We start from the raw sequence: 15,560 nt of genomic DNA on the forward strand, positions 1-15,560 counted from the left end.
GTGAACACACAATAATAGATCAAATTAAGAGGAAAGTATTATTGACACTCCAAAAATCTCATTCTACACTCCTCATAAGTGTATTTTTCTTACCTAATATAGAAAGTTTAGAGTATAAAATGAGATTTTTTGAGTGCTAATAATAATTCCCAATTAAGAATGAAGATATCTTAAGCAAGAGTAAATTGTAGCAATGATCCCTCAATTTTAATCCCTCAACTAAAAACTATTACCATTGGTCTCTCAACTCATCAAAACGTGCAGCTATGATCATTTTCATCAACTCCGTTAGAACTTTCATCAAAATGAGTCACGAGTCATGCACGTGAGGCTAAATCAATGAGCAAATATGGAAAATCAAATTAGAACAATTATGTCAATGGTCCCTCAACTTTAATTCAACTAGATAAATGGTCATTAACTTTAATCCAATTAGATCAATAGTCCCTCAACTTTAACCCATTTTGATAGAATTTTGACGGAGTTGACGAAAATGACAATAGCTACATGTTTGATGAGTTGAGGGACCAATGGTAATGAATTTTTAGTCGAGGGATCATTGCTACAATTTACTCCTGAAGCAAAGTAGGAGTAGCCGTCATTGAAGATCAAATACTATTAAAAAAAATTAATAGTGATAAGGTTAATCCTCATGCATGTTTATGAAAGGGATATGCTATCCACACATCCCATTTTACTTCTCACATACCCTTGATAATTTATATCCGTTGAGTCACGAGTCATGCACGTGAGGCTAAATCAATGAGCAAATATGGAAAATCAAATTAGAACAATTGTGTCAATGGTCCCTCAACTTTAATTCAACTAGAGAAATGGTCATTAACTTTAATCCAATTTGAGCAATAGTCCCTCAACTTTAACCCATTTTGATAGAATTTTGACGGAGTTGACGAAAATAACAATAGCTACATGTTTGATGAGTTGAGGGACCAATGGTAATGAATTTTTAGTTGAGGGATCATTGCTACAATTTACTCTTGAAACAAAGTAGGAGTAGCCGTCATTGAAGATCAAATACTACTAAAAAAAAATAATAGTGATAAAGTTAATCCTCGTGCATGTTTATGAAAGGGATGTGCTATCCACACATTCAAGTTTACTTCTTACACACTCTTGATAATTTATGTCTGTTGAGTCACGAATCATGCATGTGAGGCTAAATCAATGAGCAAATATTTGATAATTTATGTCTGTTGAGTCACGAGTCATGCACGTGAGGCTAAATCAATAAGCAAATATGGAAAATCAAATTAGAACAATTGTGTCAATGGTCCCTCAATTTTAATTCAACTAGAGAAATGGTCCTTAACTTTAATCCAATTGGAGCAATAGTCCCTCAACTTTAAGTCTTTAACCGATCCGATGGTCGAAAATTAAAAGGATGTGTGAGAAATAAAATGGGATGTGTGAATATCACATCCCTTATTAAATCTCTATGAAGGGAGGAATTACAAGATTGCTTTTCACCTCACTTGGAAAAACATTCATTGCAATTTATGTCTAGATTGCCCGCATTATAAAATAAAATTTAAGAAAAAAATACACTTTTTATGTAAAAATAAAAAAAAATCAATATAAGGGAATTCGTGATTCAAGGGAGTCAAAAATAGAAAAGAAAAGGAATGAGAAGAGGATCAATAGTCTTATTTTTAATTTTTCAAGTATTGGATTACAGTGAGCACAAAAATAAAAAGAAAAAAACAATCATAATGTTCTGATGAATTGAAATAATTCTAACTTTCATTTCTGAAATCTCCAACCATCTAGTTGTATTCTCAAAAACATAATTCAGTGAACAAAACCTGCTGCTCTTTTGATATAATTTATTGGGATATTCACATATAAACTCCCAACAACATCACATTTTAGAAAAAGTAATTCAAACTCAATACTAAAGGAACATCCAATTTACTTTGCAACACCAAACTAATTTCGTAGCTACAAATAAATTAAAATATCACAAGTGGATACATGAGAGATTTTTTTTTCTAATTTGTCACTTGAAGTGTTTTTCTGTAAAGCATTGTTTCTCAAAGTGTTTTTCTAATTTATTTATTAATGTACGGAGAAGAAAAGGCTCAAACAAAAATATTAGGGAGTTTTAACGAAACACTCCTAAGATAAGGTCTTTTCGTTAGTTTTCCTAAGATATTACCTTAGTAATGTTAGCTATGTGTTTTGATACTTTGACAAAAGAAAACATGTGACTCAGCCAAGAAAAACACACCAAAGCAAACAGCTTCAGTTTATTCTCCTCGTCAAAAGAATTCAAACTTAGACTGCCAAAGAGAAAAGACTTCAATTATAGACTCGAAAAAAAGAACTATGAAGAAACTATCATTTTTGTTACAATGATCGATACATTTACATTACAGAGACGAAGAATAAATTAGTCACAAACTCGTATTTTAAGAGTATCAAACATAAAATCTTTTACTCACAAGTGAAAAAAACTACAACTAGGCCTAAATAACGAGAAAACAACCTCCTATAATCTTATATTATGACAAAACCGCCTCAATTCATTATGAAATTTCACTGGTTTTTTTTTAAGAAATGAATGGTTTTTACATATGAATCTTCTAATAACATTGCACTCTGAAAATATAACTCAAACTTATCAATAGAAACCAAAGAATTTTACAATCAAAAATCAATTAAAATATGACAAGTGCATCAAGTCTATAGATAAAGAGTTTCTTTCTCCAATTCTTATTGAAATGGTTTTTCTTTTTTCTTTTTTTAGAGTTTTTCATTTGTGGAGATCAAGGGCATGACCCAAAAAAAAAAAAAAAACAAACAAACAAACAAACTAGAAAGACCCCAAGGGTGCTACAAAGTGCAAACAAGTTTGGGTCCTTGCTGAAGAAAATAAAATGGCTGGTTGGGTCATCATTGGGTTTTGGGATAGCTGGGCTTTCAACCAAGCTTGTTGGCGGGCCCGAACAATTGAGCAATTTCCTTTTGAAATTTAGCCAATTTTTTGCCTTTGCATAGGTCCAAGAGACGACCAGAACCCGTCGTTTACAAATGACGTATCAAACAACCCTAATCACAAAAGCAAACAAAAGAACCCAAATACAAATAGAACAAGTACAGTCAACTACAAGTACACAAACACCTTCTGTCTTTTAAATTCAAATTTGAATGTTTTAGCATATCCTCTTAGTAAAGATTAATATATAATATCGCTGGTAATAAAATAAAAAAACTCATAGAAATTGTTATTTCAGTTTGAAAATTGCTAGGAATACCATCTTTTCAGACCATATGTTATAAACCACATGATGTAGCGGTTTATAGTTAGACTCTTTTTTAATGGTTTAAGGAAATTTGAAAAGGAATTAGGTAAGTAGAATGATCATGATAAATTAGGTTTTTTTTTTTTTTTTTTTTTGGTCGAAGGAGTCGGAGACTCGGAATTCATTAAAGATAAAACATATTACAAAGCCAACCAACGGCCCAAGATAAAAACAGTGGGAGGCCCAACCCACACCGACAAAAGCCTAGAACAGAAAACAAACGACAAAAGCAGACACACTACCGCCCCGGGGGGTGTGGGGAAGGAGGGCCAAAGGAATGTGTAAATAACCCTTACTACGACGGAGGCCGCACACCCAAATTTTCCGGCATGCCGGTAAAACAAGGTGTAGTGGCGTAGAGATCTACATCCCAAATCGAGTCCAAAACTCGAAGATCAGATTTTTGGTAGGAATAAAGGGGAAGTAATGGAGAGGTTGAAGGCGGAGGTGCCAGGGGAAGGAAGGGGAAATCGGAGAAATGGATGTGAGAGAAAACGACTGCAGAATTGAAATTTGGGTTTGAAAAGAGGGCAAGATGGAGGAGGAAATGAAAGAAGAGCTGGTAAACGGCGAAGGACGCCGGAAAAATATGTCTTGACCTCACAATCCGACAGCCATAGATAGTGGAAGGGCAGGTCATAAACATAATGAACGGAGAAGGGAAAGAAAAGGAAGAAGAGAAATGAGGACTGCTTGCCAACCCCAACCAAAGGAAGGAGTCGGCGGCGAAGAGCGGGGGAATTTGGGTGATCTCTGCGAGAGAGATAGTGTGGGTATTTATTGCTAAAAGACTATCTTAAATATAAACTTGTAGCCAACTCATATTACATGACCATATTAGTACGATTTGTAGTAGTATTATAATCAATCAAGCATGAGGATCCGAAGACCTCTATGTAAGGATCTCGGGAATCATTATATTGTGTCCGTTCATCGTATATCGTATAATCAGTTTTCGTCAGGTACTGTTTATGTTTAATTTTAAATAAAATATTTTAAAATAATTTTTGACCACACGATGTATGATAAACAGACACAATATAAGAATCTTCGGAATCCTCCGGAGAGGAACCTCGTTCATCAATGAATATGATACAATAGTATTTCACATAAAGAGTATAAGCTTAAACAAAAAGAATTAGGTAAGCCATTGGAGATCTGTCTCTTACCCCCATAACATTCCTTTGGTCGTCAGCAAAACAAGAAAAAGGGAAAAAGGGTAAAAAATCAGAGTACTGATATGCAAAAAGTAATTAACAGAATTAACCATATCATAAAAAGTTGGAATAAATATGATATTGTTATGGTAGTATTATCCAAATACCCATTTTACTTTATTATACACACCCTTTTAATTTTAAGGTAGTTGAATCGATAAATTGAAGAAGATCAAGAAACAAAAATTAATAAAAATGTATGGAAGGTAAAAAAAAAAATATGAATAGCATCACCTTATTGTTATTTCAATTTGTTAAAAGAGAATGAATTATTAGGGTATGACAAGGAACAAGTCAAGGAGGTTGGTCGCTGAGAGGTCCTTCTCTTCCAACGTTACGATGTGCATTCCCGTATAGCTCCTACTGTGTTCTTGTATATATCTGTAATGTGTGTGTCAGCTTGAGCTAAGCTGCTGCAAAAGCAACATGCCACTGAGATCAAGTGGGCCCCAATCGATCAAATGCAGAAGAGATTTCTCTCTGATCTTTTGATCATCTGGGGAACTTTTTGTTTTTTTCGTGTGTATACGAAGACTTGATCATGATATATATGAATACAGTACAGTATATATAGGTTAGTATATATATTGATTCTTAATTTTATAAATTTTTTTAAATTAGACATGTTCAAAATCATTAAGACATTCGTACATAATAAAAAGAGGGGATGAATAGGGCTTTGCAAAGATAAACAATTAGATTTGATTTTGATAATTTTGTAGATTATCTTTGAAAAAAAATACCTAAAAAATAAACAGTGATATTGTACTTAAAATATATTATACTTTAGACCCCGAAAAAAGTATGTTAAAAAATGTGTCACACATGTGTGTGTGTGTGTTCAGAAGTGAGAACAGTATAAATGGCATGGCAGAGCTTGAACATATTTGAAGATCTATAGCTTGTAGTTTGTTTTTGTGCTTACATATATATATATATATATATATATATATATATACAGTGGAAACTGTTGCATGGGGTAAGCTAATGGGGATGGCATGCATGCACAACCACCAGCTCCTGATTCAGTACATTTGCATGCCATGTAATGCCAACCTATACTTTCATAGATATGCCCAGCATCTAACTCTGAGTCGTCTTATTTACAACCCTAAATTTCCCATACCCAGAGCCTGCAAAATATACATACATATATATCTTGTATATATTTTTTTATACATGTGATATACATGGACCCGGTACCAAGTTCTCACATTACATTTGCATGTACATATATAGTACACATATATATACCTTTCGGTCTTACATATGTACAAGCCTCGTTTGGTGTTTAAGATTGGATTAAAATGAATAATTTACAATATTTAAGGCCTATTAGATGGAAGAAATGAAAAAATTGTATCTAACGTGAAGGTAGAAGATGATGGATCACTAAGAGAACTTATCCATTTCAATTTAAGAAAAAGAAAGAAAAAAGAAGAAGATAGAATTAGAAAATAAGTTTCTTACATGTGTTCAATCCCTTAAAAATGAAAAACAATTCACAACTACTTTCAATGTATCCAATCCTAAGTAAAAAACGTATGTGGCCATGTATTGTTACGTAGATATGTAGCAGGAAGGCTCTCTCTATGCATGACGTCCGGAGCACGGGGTCAGTCTCCCCGCCGGTTGCATTGTTAGGTGCTAGTTTTATCGACAGGCAACGAGTTTCTCATGATTGTTTTGCTAGTTTTGATCCATTCCGCAACATGATGGTATGTTTAGGGTTATTTAATTACTCATACATGTTAGGTTTTAGGGTTTAGTAATACAGTCCATTTTCAAACCCCAAGAGTAACCTAATCAATGAACGTATGTTGGGCGGGACTGGCCTAAAACACAGACAATATTTGTTCGGTTTTAAAGCTTTGTTATACTTTCGATCAAAAAAGAATTTAGTTTTATATTCTAAATCTCAGAGAGTCAAAAGTAACTTAATCAATGAATGCACGCAAGATGACTGATTTAAAAAAACTTTCATTGTTTGGATCGGTCGCTTATGTTTGCATAAACAAATTTAATTGTTAATACAATAGTTTTAAATATGTTTTTCACATGTATGAAACTAAAAGAATTATTTACATATATAAACAACTAACTGTAATATAATTCCATTCGCAAATTGTTCAATGAGGTACCGTTTGGTACGTGGGACGGGACGGAACAGAGCGGGACAAGGCGCTCCGTCCCACATTTGGTGTGCCTAAAACGGGTGGAACGAGCTGTTCCACGGGACGAGTTTTAGATGAATTTTCGTTCCACCTCACCCCCTGGAACGACTCGTTCCACATCCGTGGAACATAAAATTATAACATCTCCGCCTCCTTCTTCTTCCTCCTTGTTTCCATCTGAGGGCATCTTTGCTCCCGCTCCGTTCTGTTCCGTCCCGTCCCGTCCTATTCTGTTCCGTCCCGTCCCGTCTGCATACCAAACGATACCTGAGAGAACAAGGTTCTTGCAATTTGCCAATCATCATGTGTGGAGACAATAAATTCTTCTTAGGATTTTTTCTTTTTTTCTTTTTCCAGAGGGTAAGTGAGGAGTAAAAAGGCCGAAGGGGTGGTGGTGGGGGTCTCATCAGGTGTGGAATGCAAAGCGGTAAGAAATGAATCTAACAAGAGATCAGATTCTGAGAGAGAGAGAATAGGAGGAGAGAGAGTGTGTTCAATCAAATAGGAGGAGAGAGAGTGTGTTCAATCAACCATGCAATCTGCCTTTCAGTCCTGCTCTCTTTGCAGAATGGGTCAGTAGCAGTACAGAAAAGAGAGAGAGAGAGAGAGAGAGAGAGAGAGAGGGAGCTAGAGAGAGAGAGGTAAGCATGACGTAAGTTTCTGTCACTGTAACGCGTGCATGGAAGCGTGTGAAGCGGATTTGGAATTCAATACACACAGAGCGCTAGGCGCTAGCTAGCTTTTAACTCTCTCCTTGGACTTTTTCTTTACCATCGCACACCCCTCCCCTCCCCCCCCGCCCCCCACCCCCAAAAAAAATCTATATCTGTCTCTCTTTCACTCACCATGCGTTGTCTTATATATGGCGGCAGGGAGAGAGTTAATGCAAAAATATAAATACTCCAAGCATTTTACATGTCGGAGTTTTTAAATATTGGATATTAATCAGTGTATGATTTGGCCATGTTTTAATGATTAAAATCCGAGAGTATATATACGTATTTGCTATTTTTTGTAATTTTATAATTGGAAAATGGCCATGCATGCTTGGCTTACATCAGCAAGAGAGGAGAGAGGGGAGAAAGAGATGGATGGAAATGGAGGAGAGCTGTCATACTGGTTTTCTGAGAGCTTCGTACGATCATGTATATGCAATATGGGAAGAGGGGTCAGAGCCCCATCATTGTCTCAATTATCAGGTCCTGAGTAGTACGCGAGAGAGAGAGAGAGAGAGAGAGAGAGAGAGAGAGAGAGAGAGAGAGAGATTGTTAAATTGCAATATTTCCTTACCTCATCGACCTAATTACCTACACAGGCCTTTTACCTCTGCTGCGTATCCTATGTATTATCTTATTGATGCAAACTGCTGTGACTAAGGTCGTCTACTGCAACTTGCCTGACCTCATCGATCCGCACCAAAATATTACGTGTATTATTTCTCGAGAAGGAAAGTGGGAGGGTGGGTAAATGAATTAGGACGATTCCTTCCAATGTAATTTTTTACTTGATTAGGATTGTTGAATATGAATTATTATTGTTATTCTAAAAATCTTATTTTATATTCTACATTTTTTATAATTAGTAAGAAATATAAATTTATTAGAAATGTGGAATGATATTTTTGAAATGCTAATAACAGTTCTCTTGTTGAATCCCTATTTAAAAGTGCATAATATTGTTCTCCGATCATGCTGATCAGCAAATTCAGTAATATGTTTTTAGTCCAACATATCAAGGTGCAAATCATGGAGATATGGACATGGAGACAACAGAAAAATATAAATGAAACACTTGATTAATTATGAAATATAAAATAGTCTCAAAACTCTCCGTCCTAGTATATCGTAGCTGCCAATATATGCCACAGGGGATTAGGGCTATCGTCACATATATCATGAATTCAAGGCAGATATTAAGGTAAGTAAAAGGATCATCAAAAGAGCAAGTCTGAATGTAATTTGCTCCTCCTAGACTGCTGGCACGTAACCTTTTCTTAGAAACAAAACGAGAAATCTTGATACTTTTGTAAAAATATTAGAATTTTAATCGATTTTATGCAACAGGCTACAGCTCCTATGAATTGCAGATATTAGTGGAATTCTGGTTTGGAAGACCGAGGAGCTCATTTGATGATGGGACTGTGATGCAAAGCTGGCAGCACAGGAAGCAAGAAAATAGCTGCAGTATTTTTTGGTGTAATAAATTTTTATAAAAAAATAGCTGCAGAATTATCTGCAGGTAAACGAAAAGATTTTTTTTTCTGGTCCTCAAGAAAAGTTTTTTGAAATCTTCCAATTTTGTTTAAATGACCAACTGAAAGGGCACCCACTTCTTTTTACCACATTCAACATTCATGTATTGGGCAATTATTATGTCCACACTCCACAATTTATCAAATTAGTGGGCTTATTAACAGTTCAATTTTTTGAAAATAAAAAAAATTTATAAAGGTATTTCAGCCTTCTCTAACTATAACCGTATAATTCATCAGTATCAGAAATCGAACATAAAACGTGTTGTGTGAAGTACGGGCATGAATGCTACGTATAAGTGAAGCTAAAACATATATTTGTCCTCCAAAGCCCTAAAACTTGAGGAAGTGATCTATGAAAGTACAAGGGCAAATTTTTGTTTGGTGAAAGCGAAAATCGATCGAGCGAGTTCTCATTCATTCAGTCACCAAACTTGTACTACACGTTTAGGGACTGCCAAAAATGGACAAAGGAGATATAAATATGAGAAAACGTGAATGAGAATTGTGGAAGTGTAAGTAAACAGAGAGTGGCATGCATTCCCACTACATGTTTGTAAGATGGATATGACCCTCGTTAATCAATGACAACACTTATTCAGTTCAGCATATGTAAATGGATCAATTTGACCTGCATTTAATATTCAAAACCCTAAAATCTATTTTTAATTCACTTAGTAATTAGGTTTAAACTTTAAATCATTGTTCTTATCTGCTTAAATATGTCCGGATGGATAAGGTTTTCTTTTTTAACTCACTGCATTATTAGCTCAAACACTTTCCTTTCCCACTTGGGGTAAATTAGAATAGTACTATCATTTGTATTTATAAAAATGTCAAGCATCAACTAGCTATTTGTTGGGTGATTCTAAAGATTTCAAAACCGACTGGTAAGGTTCACCTTACGAATTAAGTTGGAAGAATGATCTTATGGCCACCCATTTTTCATAATTTTCCATCCACCTTATAACTAAAATACACATAACAAACAATATTAAGGTCAATGAAAAAAAATATGATAGGTAGATTGACATAGTAGCACTCAAGTTAAAGTCTTGTTGATTTTTAAAAATTTTACAAATGAAGAGGATGTATTAGATAATACGAAGAAATTCTTTACACATTTATAAACAAAACTAGATAATAGGAATATATTTATTTTAGGAAGGTGATTTTACTCAACTCTTTTTAGCTTCATTTACCGTAAACAACAGACAAAGTCAGACAGAAATGTGTGCAAGAGAGAAAGGAGTATGTATTTATCATGTCCCTTTCATGTACAATAAAATGTACCTATTTCTAAACAACTACATTAGAGTTAGCCTAACAATAAACATTCAAATATAACAGCACGAGTGGCATATAACTTGTATGTTCATAGAAATTTATTAACAATCAAAGATGCATGACTAGTGAGTCGTGACATAACTTGTCTGCTAATAGAAATTTAAAAACTCAAAGATACATGATAAGTGACGTAACTCCATCAGATTTTCTATGTCGTTTTAATAGAATTAAAAATGTAATTTCCAATTAGCTGAATGTTCGGCGTTTATGTGTAATAGGACAGTTGCATCTTGTTCAAAGTGGTAGATGTCAAAGTTGAAAAATCAAGCCAAAATATTATAGGTCACACATCGTACATGTAAATGTAGCTAGTGTAGGAATTGGTGATTTAAATTAGGGAATTTTAACGAAAAACTCTTTAGACTGTTTATTTTAAAGAAAAATTACATTTTTACACTAAAAAGTCAATCCTAATACTATTCACTTTACCCTTTATTTTATACTTATTGTTAAAACTCAAAATTTTCAAGCTATTTTCATTAGTTTTCCTTTAAAATTAGAATATAAACACTTAATCATTAGTTGTATGGGTGGTGTGTAGAATTCTTACTTATATGACGTGGTACGAAGCTAACAAGGATTACAAACATAAATCTTCATGAACAAATGTTTTTGGAATCTACTAAAGATAGGGATACCCAAAAAGTTGTTTGATTAATTTTGAATTGATGAGTTGCATTGGGAACCGAAAGGTTTTAAAAAGACATAAATACAACATGGGGAAAGCTCAGTGCCCTTAGAAAAATTAAACAACGTAATTTTGGACAAAAATTGAAAAGCCCGATATTTATTACAAATTTTATTTTATGGTTTTGAAAGTTGAAACGATTTTAGATGACCTTAAATATGAAGGGCTCATCTCATAACCATGAGGTTTGTTCTGCTCACGATTCTCTTTAAAAAAAGGCATATTATACACCAAATTACGATACCAAAATATTTCTTATTGCCTCTTATATCATGATATCGATTGAATCCAATATTCCTCAACTTTAATTTCTTCTTTTTCAAAAGTTGCAAAATTTATTTTCTTCATCTTTCTTCGTTGGAATTAACGCATATATTGTCCTACATCACTAGACTAGAAAAAAAAAAATTACAACAATTTTATGCATGGGCGATACAATTCCCTACTAGCTCTACACATTGTAATCTATGTTCCTCATTGAGCCATTACTCAGTTTCCTATTGTTTCCTTGATATTTTAACCTTGTCATCTTTGATTCAAATATGATTTCTTTAGTTTCATTGTTTAAAGTATTCAGAATCGAACACTAAATCGCATTGCAACTTGTGATAAATTCAGACCGTTTGATTTACTTTTTTAGTGAAGACGTCATGACCTTAATAGTTGATGGATTTCCAAATTGCCATGAGATACCAAGTTTGATGTCCAAATTGCCATGCAGAAGTAAAATTTCATGCTATATTTTGTTGGCTCGGAAAAGGAGTAGTCCAACCTTTTCTTGGTTAAACTTAACAATTATCGAGTTAAGATCATGATTGGCCTGCATTCCAACTTTGGCTCCTGCATTGTCAAAACATTCACTTATTACCATAAGGCAAAGTTCAAAGAAATTACGAAGGAGACGGAGACCGCATTGTCAAAACTAGCAAACCTTAACCGTTTGAAAGATAAGAATTCGAGTGAACAATGAATAATGGAGCTAAAAATACCTTCTATTTCTGAAATTGTTTGTACAAACTACAAAGCTAAGGAAGACACACGAGACGGAAAAGAAATCTAATCCCCCAAGCAAAATTGTTACATATACAAACCCAAAAAGATTAAACAAAGCCTTGCTAACTAAGGTGAAATTAAAATCATTATCCCCTGTAAATACTCCTAATTCAGAGAACAATCTAACAACTCCCCTATTTTTTTTTTCCTCCCCTTCATTTTATACAACTCAAATTTGTAGAGATTATTTTAGTAGGATAACATGGGAATTACAAGAATTATTATTCCTGCAGTCTTTGTTTGTCTTCCAAAGCTGAGTAATATCCTTGGCTATCGCAACAGCGTCAAAAGCCGTTCCAAGAAGCCCCTTTCTTGTGAATCCAACTGTGTAGAGTCCATCACTTCCTTTCCAGCAGTTGGGAAAGGGTGCTTTTGGCATCCCATCTTTGGTGAAAAAGTCACAACCCTAAAATACCAAAATTAAAAAAAATAATATGTTAATATTTGCTGAATAGTAACCATCATACGTGAAAGCCCACAAGGGCATATAACTTGTAAACATACAAAAAGGTATAATACAAAAGGGAGTGTAACTGCAGAAGAAAAGAGATTCTGCCATGTTATTGGATTCGGATGGATATACTCGTGCGTTCCTACTTCTTGTAGGGTAACGAGTGTATACATTTAATGAATACTATGTCACTAAATGTATACACTCGCGTATTGCTTCTCATTACTTTTTATAGTGTAATTAATGTATACATCCGGTGACACTTGGGATTTTCTTGTAGAAGAGGCCAAACAAAAAGCCCAAGTATTTTTTGTGGGGTCAGAAACAAGAAAAACCCCAAATTGTTTTATTCTTTTTTTCCATGGAGAAAAGAAGGGGTTTGTAGGTATGTGGAACTATGTGGCCTATAGTTAGTTTCCCAAAAAAAAAAAAACTACGTGGCCTATAGTTTGTGAATATGTCCAAGAGAGAGAGTGACACGTGAGTGCATAATAAGATAGAAGTAAAAACTAAAAGAGGGCAAGCTGGTCATGTTTACCTTGAGCCAAGTCGGCACATTACTTTTGTACCCAGTTGCTAAGATTATAGAATCAAACTCCTTCTCCTGTCCATTCATAAATCTTGCTCCATTTCTTGTTATCTCCTTCACCCCTTCCATCACCTGCAAAAAAATCCTAACAATTTAGCCAAAACCCTACTCAAAAAATCGAAAAAAAATCATATAAAAAGGGGAAGCTTCCAAGTACCTTTATTTTGCCAGATTTAATTTGTGACAATGCTCCAACATCAAGAACTGGGGTTTTTCCAGTGACATTCTTGAGCTCAATAGGGCCAGTTTTGGGCCTTTTGAGCCCTAATTGGTCTGTGTTGCCTAGGATGAAATTGGCCACTAGCAATAGGACCCTGTCTACAAGCTTCAATGGCAGCCATTTGAGAAGAGCCATTGCAATCCCAAATGTTGAGAACCCAAACATCTCTCTTGGTAAAACATGAACCTGTAAAATAAAACACCCTTAATTTAATCCATAGATTAACAAAACCCAGAAACCAAAACTAAAAATAAGTCAAGATTATATATATTTAGAGAGAGAGAGCGAGAGAGAGAGAGAGAGAGAGAGGAGAGAGAGGCTTACAGTGTTTCTAACAACCATATGAGGGATGGCATTGTATCTACAGAGGTCAAGGCTGACTTCCATGCCAGAATTTCCACACCCAACAACCAAAACCCTTTGGTTTCTGAAATCAGAGCCAGACTTGTACAGACTGGTGTGAAGAACAGGGCCTTGAAACTTATCCATCCCAACAATCTCCGGTACGACGGGCTCAGCATTCTCTCCAGTGGCAACAATCAGCCACTTGGAAATGTACTCTGAATCCTGAGTCTTCACCCTCCAAAACCCAGAAACGGAATCGAATTCCGCGGTCTGGACGGCCTGGTTGAACTTGGGGTGGATTGAGAAGTGGGAGGCGTAGGACTCCATGTATGAAATGAACTGGGATTTTGTAGGGTACCTTGGGAAATCTTCAGGGAACCCCATGAGAGGAAGCTCACAGAATTGCTTGGGGAGGTGGAGTTTGAGACGGTCGTATGTCTTCTGCTGCCATAGAGAAGCTATGCAGTTGGACTTCTCGAGAATCAGAGAAGGGACGCCATTGTGGGAAAGGCAAGCTGCTGCTGCGAGGCCAGATGGTCCTGCGCCTACAATGATAGGGCCTTGAAGAATCCCGGAATTGGATTCTGGGTTTTCTTGTTGAGGTTTTTTGGACAAACCCATGTCGGAAAATCCCAAGAAAGTGAAAGATTTAGATAGAGAAAGCGAGAGAGAGAGAGAGAGAGAGGGAGAGAGAAACCTTTGTGGGTTTCTTTTTAGTTGCTCTGTTTAGAAGGGACTGTTAGGGTGGTGTTTCTTTATCTCTGTTTTTCTGAGGAAAATCTTGGGGAGGTGGGAATGAATTTAAAGAGGCTGGTGGGGAGAGAGACTTGTACTTTGAGCAAGTGGGAATGAAGGGTTTTATGGAGATTTTATAGGGAAGTCTCAATACAAAGCGAATCAGGAGCGTGAGGTTTCTGAGCGACTGATGAGGACTTTTAATGCATAGAAAACAGAGTAAGAAATGAAAAAAAAAAAAACAGTGTTATTATTAGAAGTGAGGGGTAGAGAGAGAAAGTGAGCAGATAGATAGAGATAGCGAGAGAGAGGAGGGAGGAAGGGGGTTGGGGGAGGTAATGGAGGCGTGAAGGTTAAGGAAAGGATTTGGTTTTCTCTATCTCAAGGCTCTTTCTTCCTTCACAGTTTTCTTCTGTGTGCAGAGTGGAGTTTTTGGGAGGATTAAGTAGAGCATTAGGAGGAGGAGGAGGAGGAGGCAATGGGGTAAAAGGGGGAATGATATAAATATACTTATGTGGGATTTTAATGATTGAGGTCGTTATTTTTGGGAGGAATGGCACGTCCCACTCACACTTAACAACATTGGTTTAGTAAATATCTTTTAGGTACTTCTTGTGTGTTTCTTGTCTACATTCCTTTCACATTATAATGAAACTCATTTAGTTGTCAATGGGATTATACTACTTCTTCGACTATATGAGATTTGGATTGGATCAACTCGCTAGAATATTGTCTTAAGATGCAGTATGAAATTGGATATAATGAAAATTAAAATCGAGACAAACCAATTTAAATTCTATATCAGATATTACAGCGATTTCAACCAATCTAACGAGGCTTAACGAGAGCGAACGATGTAAATGAGTTTGGGACAACATTTGTCCCATGTGGTCTTAGGTACGGAACTCCAAGGCATGGACTTATCTAGGAATTGCTAGTGTTTCCTACTACAAATTGTGGAGTTCATCAATAGGCACTAGTTTTAGAGATTGTATGAGTGAAAGTTAACACAGAGTCATGGATTATTGAAAAGAGAATTGAACCATTCGACTAAATGATCAAAAAATGGAAGACTCGCCGGAGGCGCTTGCCGTGAATCCTCCCAGGAGTAGGTGGGCCATATGGGAAGATATGCCGTTACGTGGATGCCAAGTCAGCAGGGGAGTA

The 15,560-nt window shown here is 35.5% G+C and overlaps 1 protein-coding gene across 2 annotated transcripts; it reads right to left on the bottom strand.

Annotated features, from left to right (window-relative positions):
• Window positions 1-12,220: 12,220 nt before the first annotated feature.
• LOC137717690 (probable indole-3-pyruvate monooxygenase YUCCA4) lies at window positions 12,221-14,344 on the bottom strand. 2 transcript variants are annotated; one of them, XM_068457134.1, is made up of 4 exons: window positions 13,638-14,344; window positions 13,251-13,499; window positions 13,043-13,165; window positions 12,221-12,459 (listed from the first exon to the last, which is right to left on the bottom strand). In XM_068457134.1, exons 1-4 carry the CDS (start codon window positions 14,277-14,279, stop codon window positions 12,238-12,240), a joined length of 1,236 nt encoding a protein of 411 aa, XP_068313235.1. In that variant the 5' UTR covers window positions 14,280-14,344; the 3' UTR covers window positions 12,221-12,237. The 2 variants fall into 2 exon arrangements, with proteins under 2 accessions (XP_068313235.1, XP_068313243.1); XM_068457142.1 differs by having other exon boundaries at window positions 12,221-12,450; window positions 13,037-13,165.
• Window positions 14,345-15,560: the final 1,216 nt, after the last annotated feature.

This window comes from Pyrus communis, chromosome 1 (genome assembly GCF_963583255.1).
Source record: "Pyrus communis chromosome 1, drPyrComm1.1, whole genome shotgun sequence".
In the NCBI taxonomy this organism is placed as follows: domain Eukaryota; kingdom Viridiplantae; phylum Streptophyta; class Magnoliopsida; order Rosales; family Rosaceae; genus Pyrus; species Pyrus communis.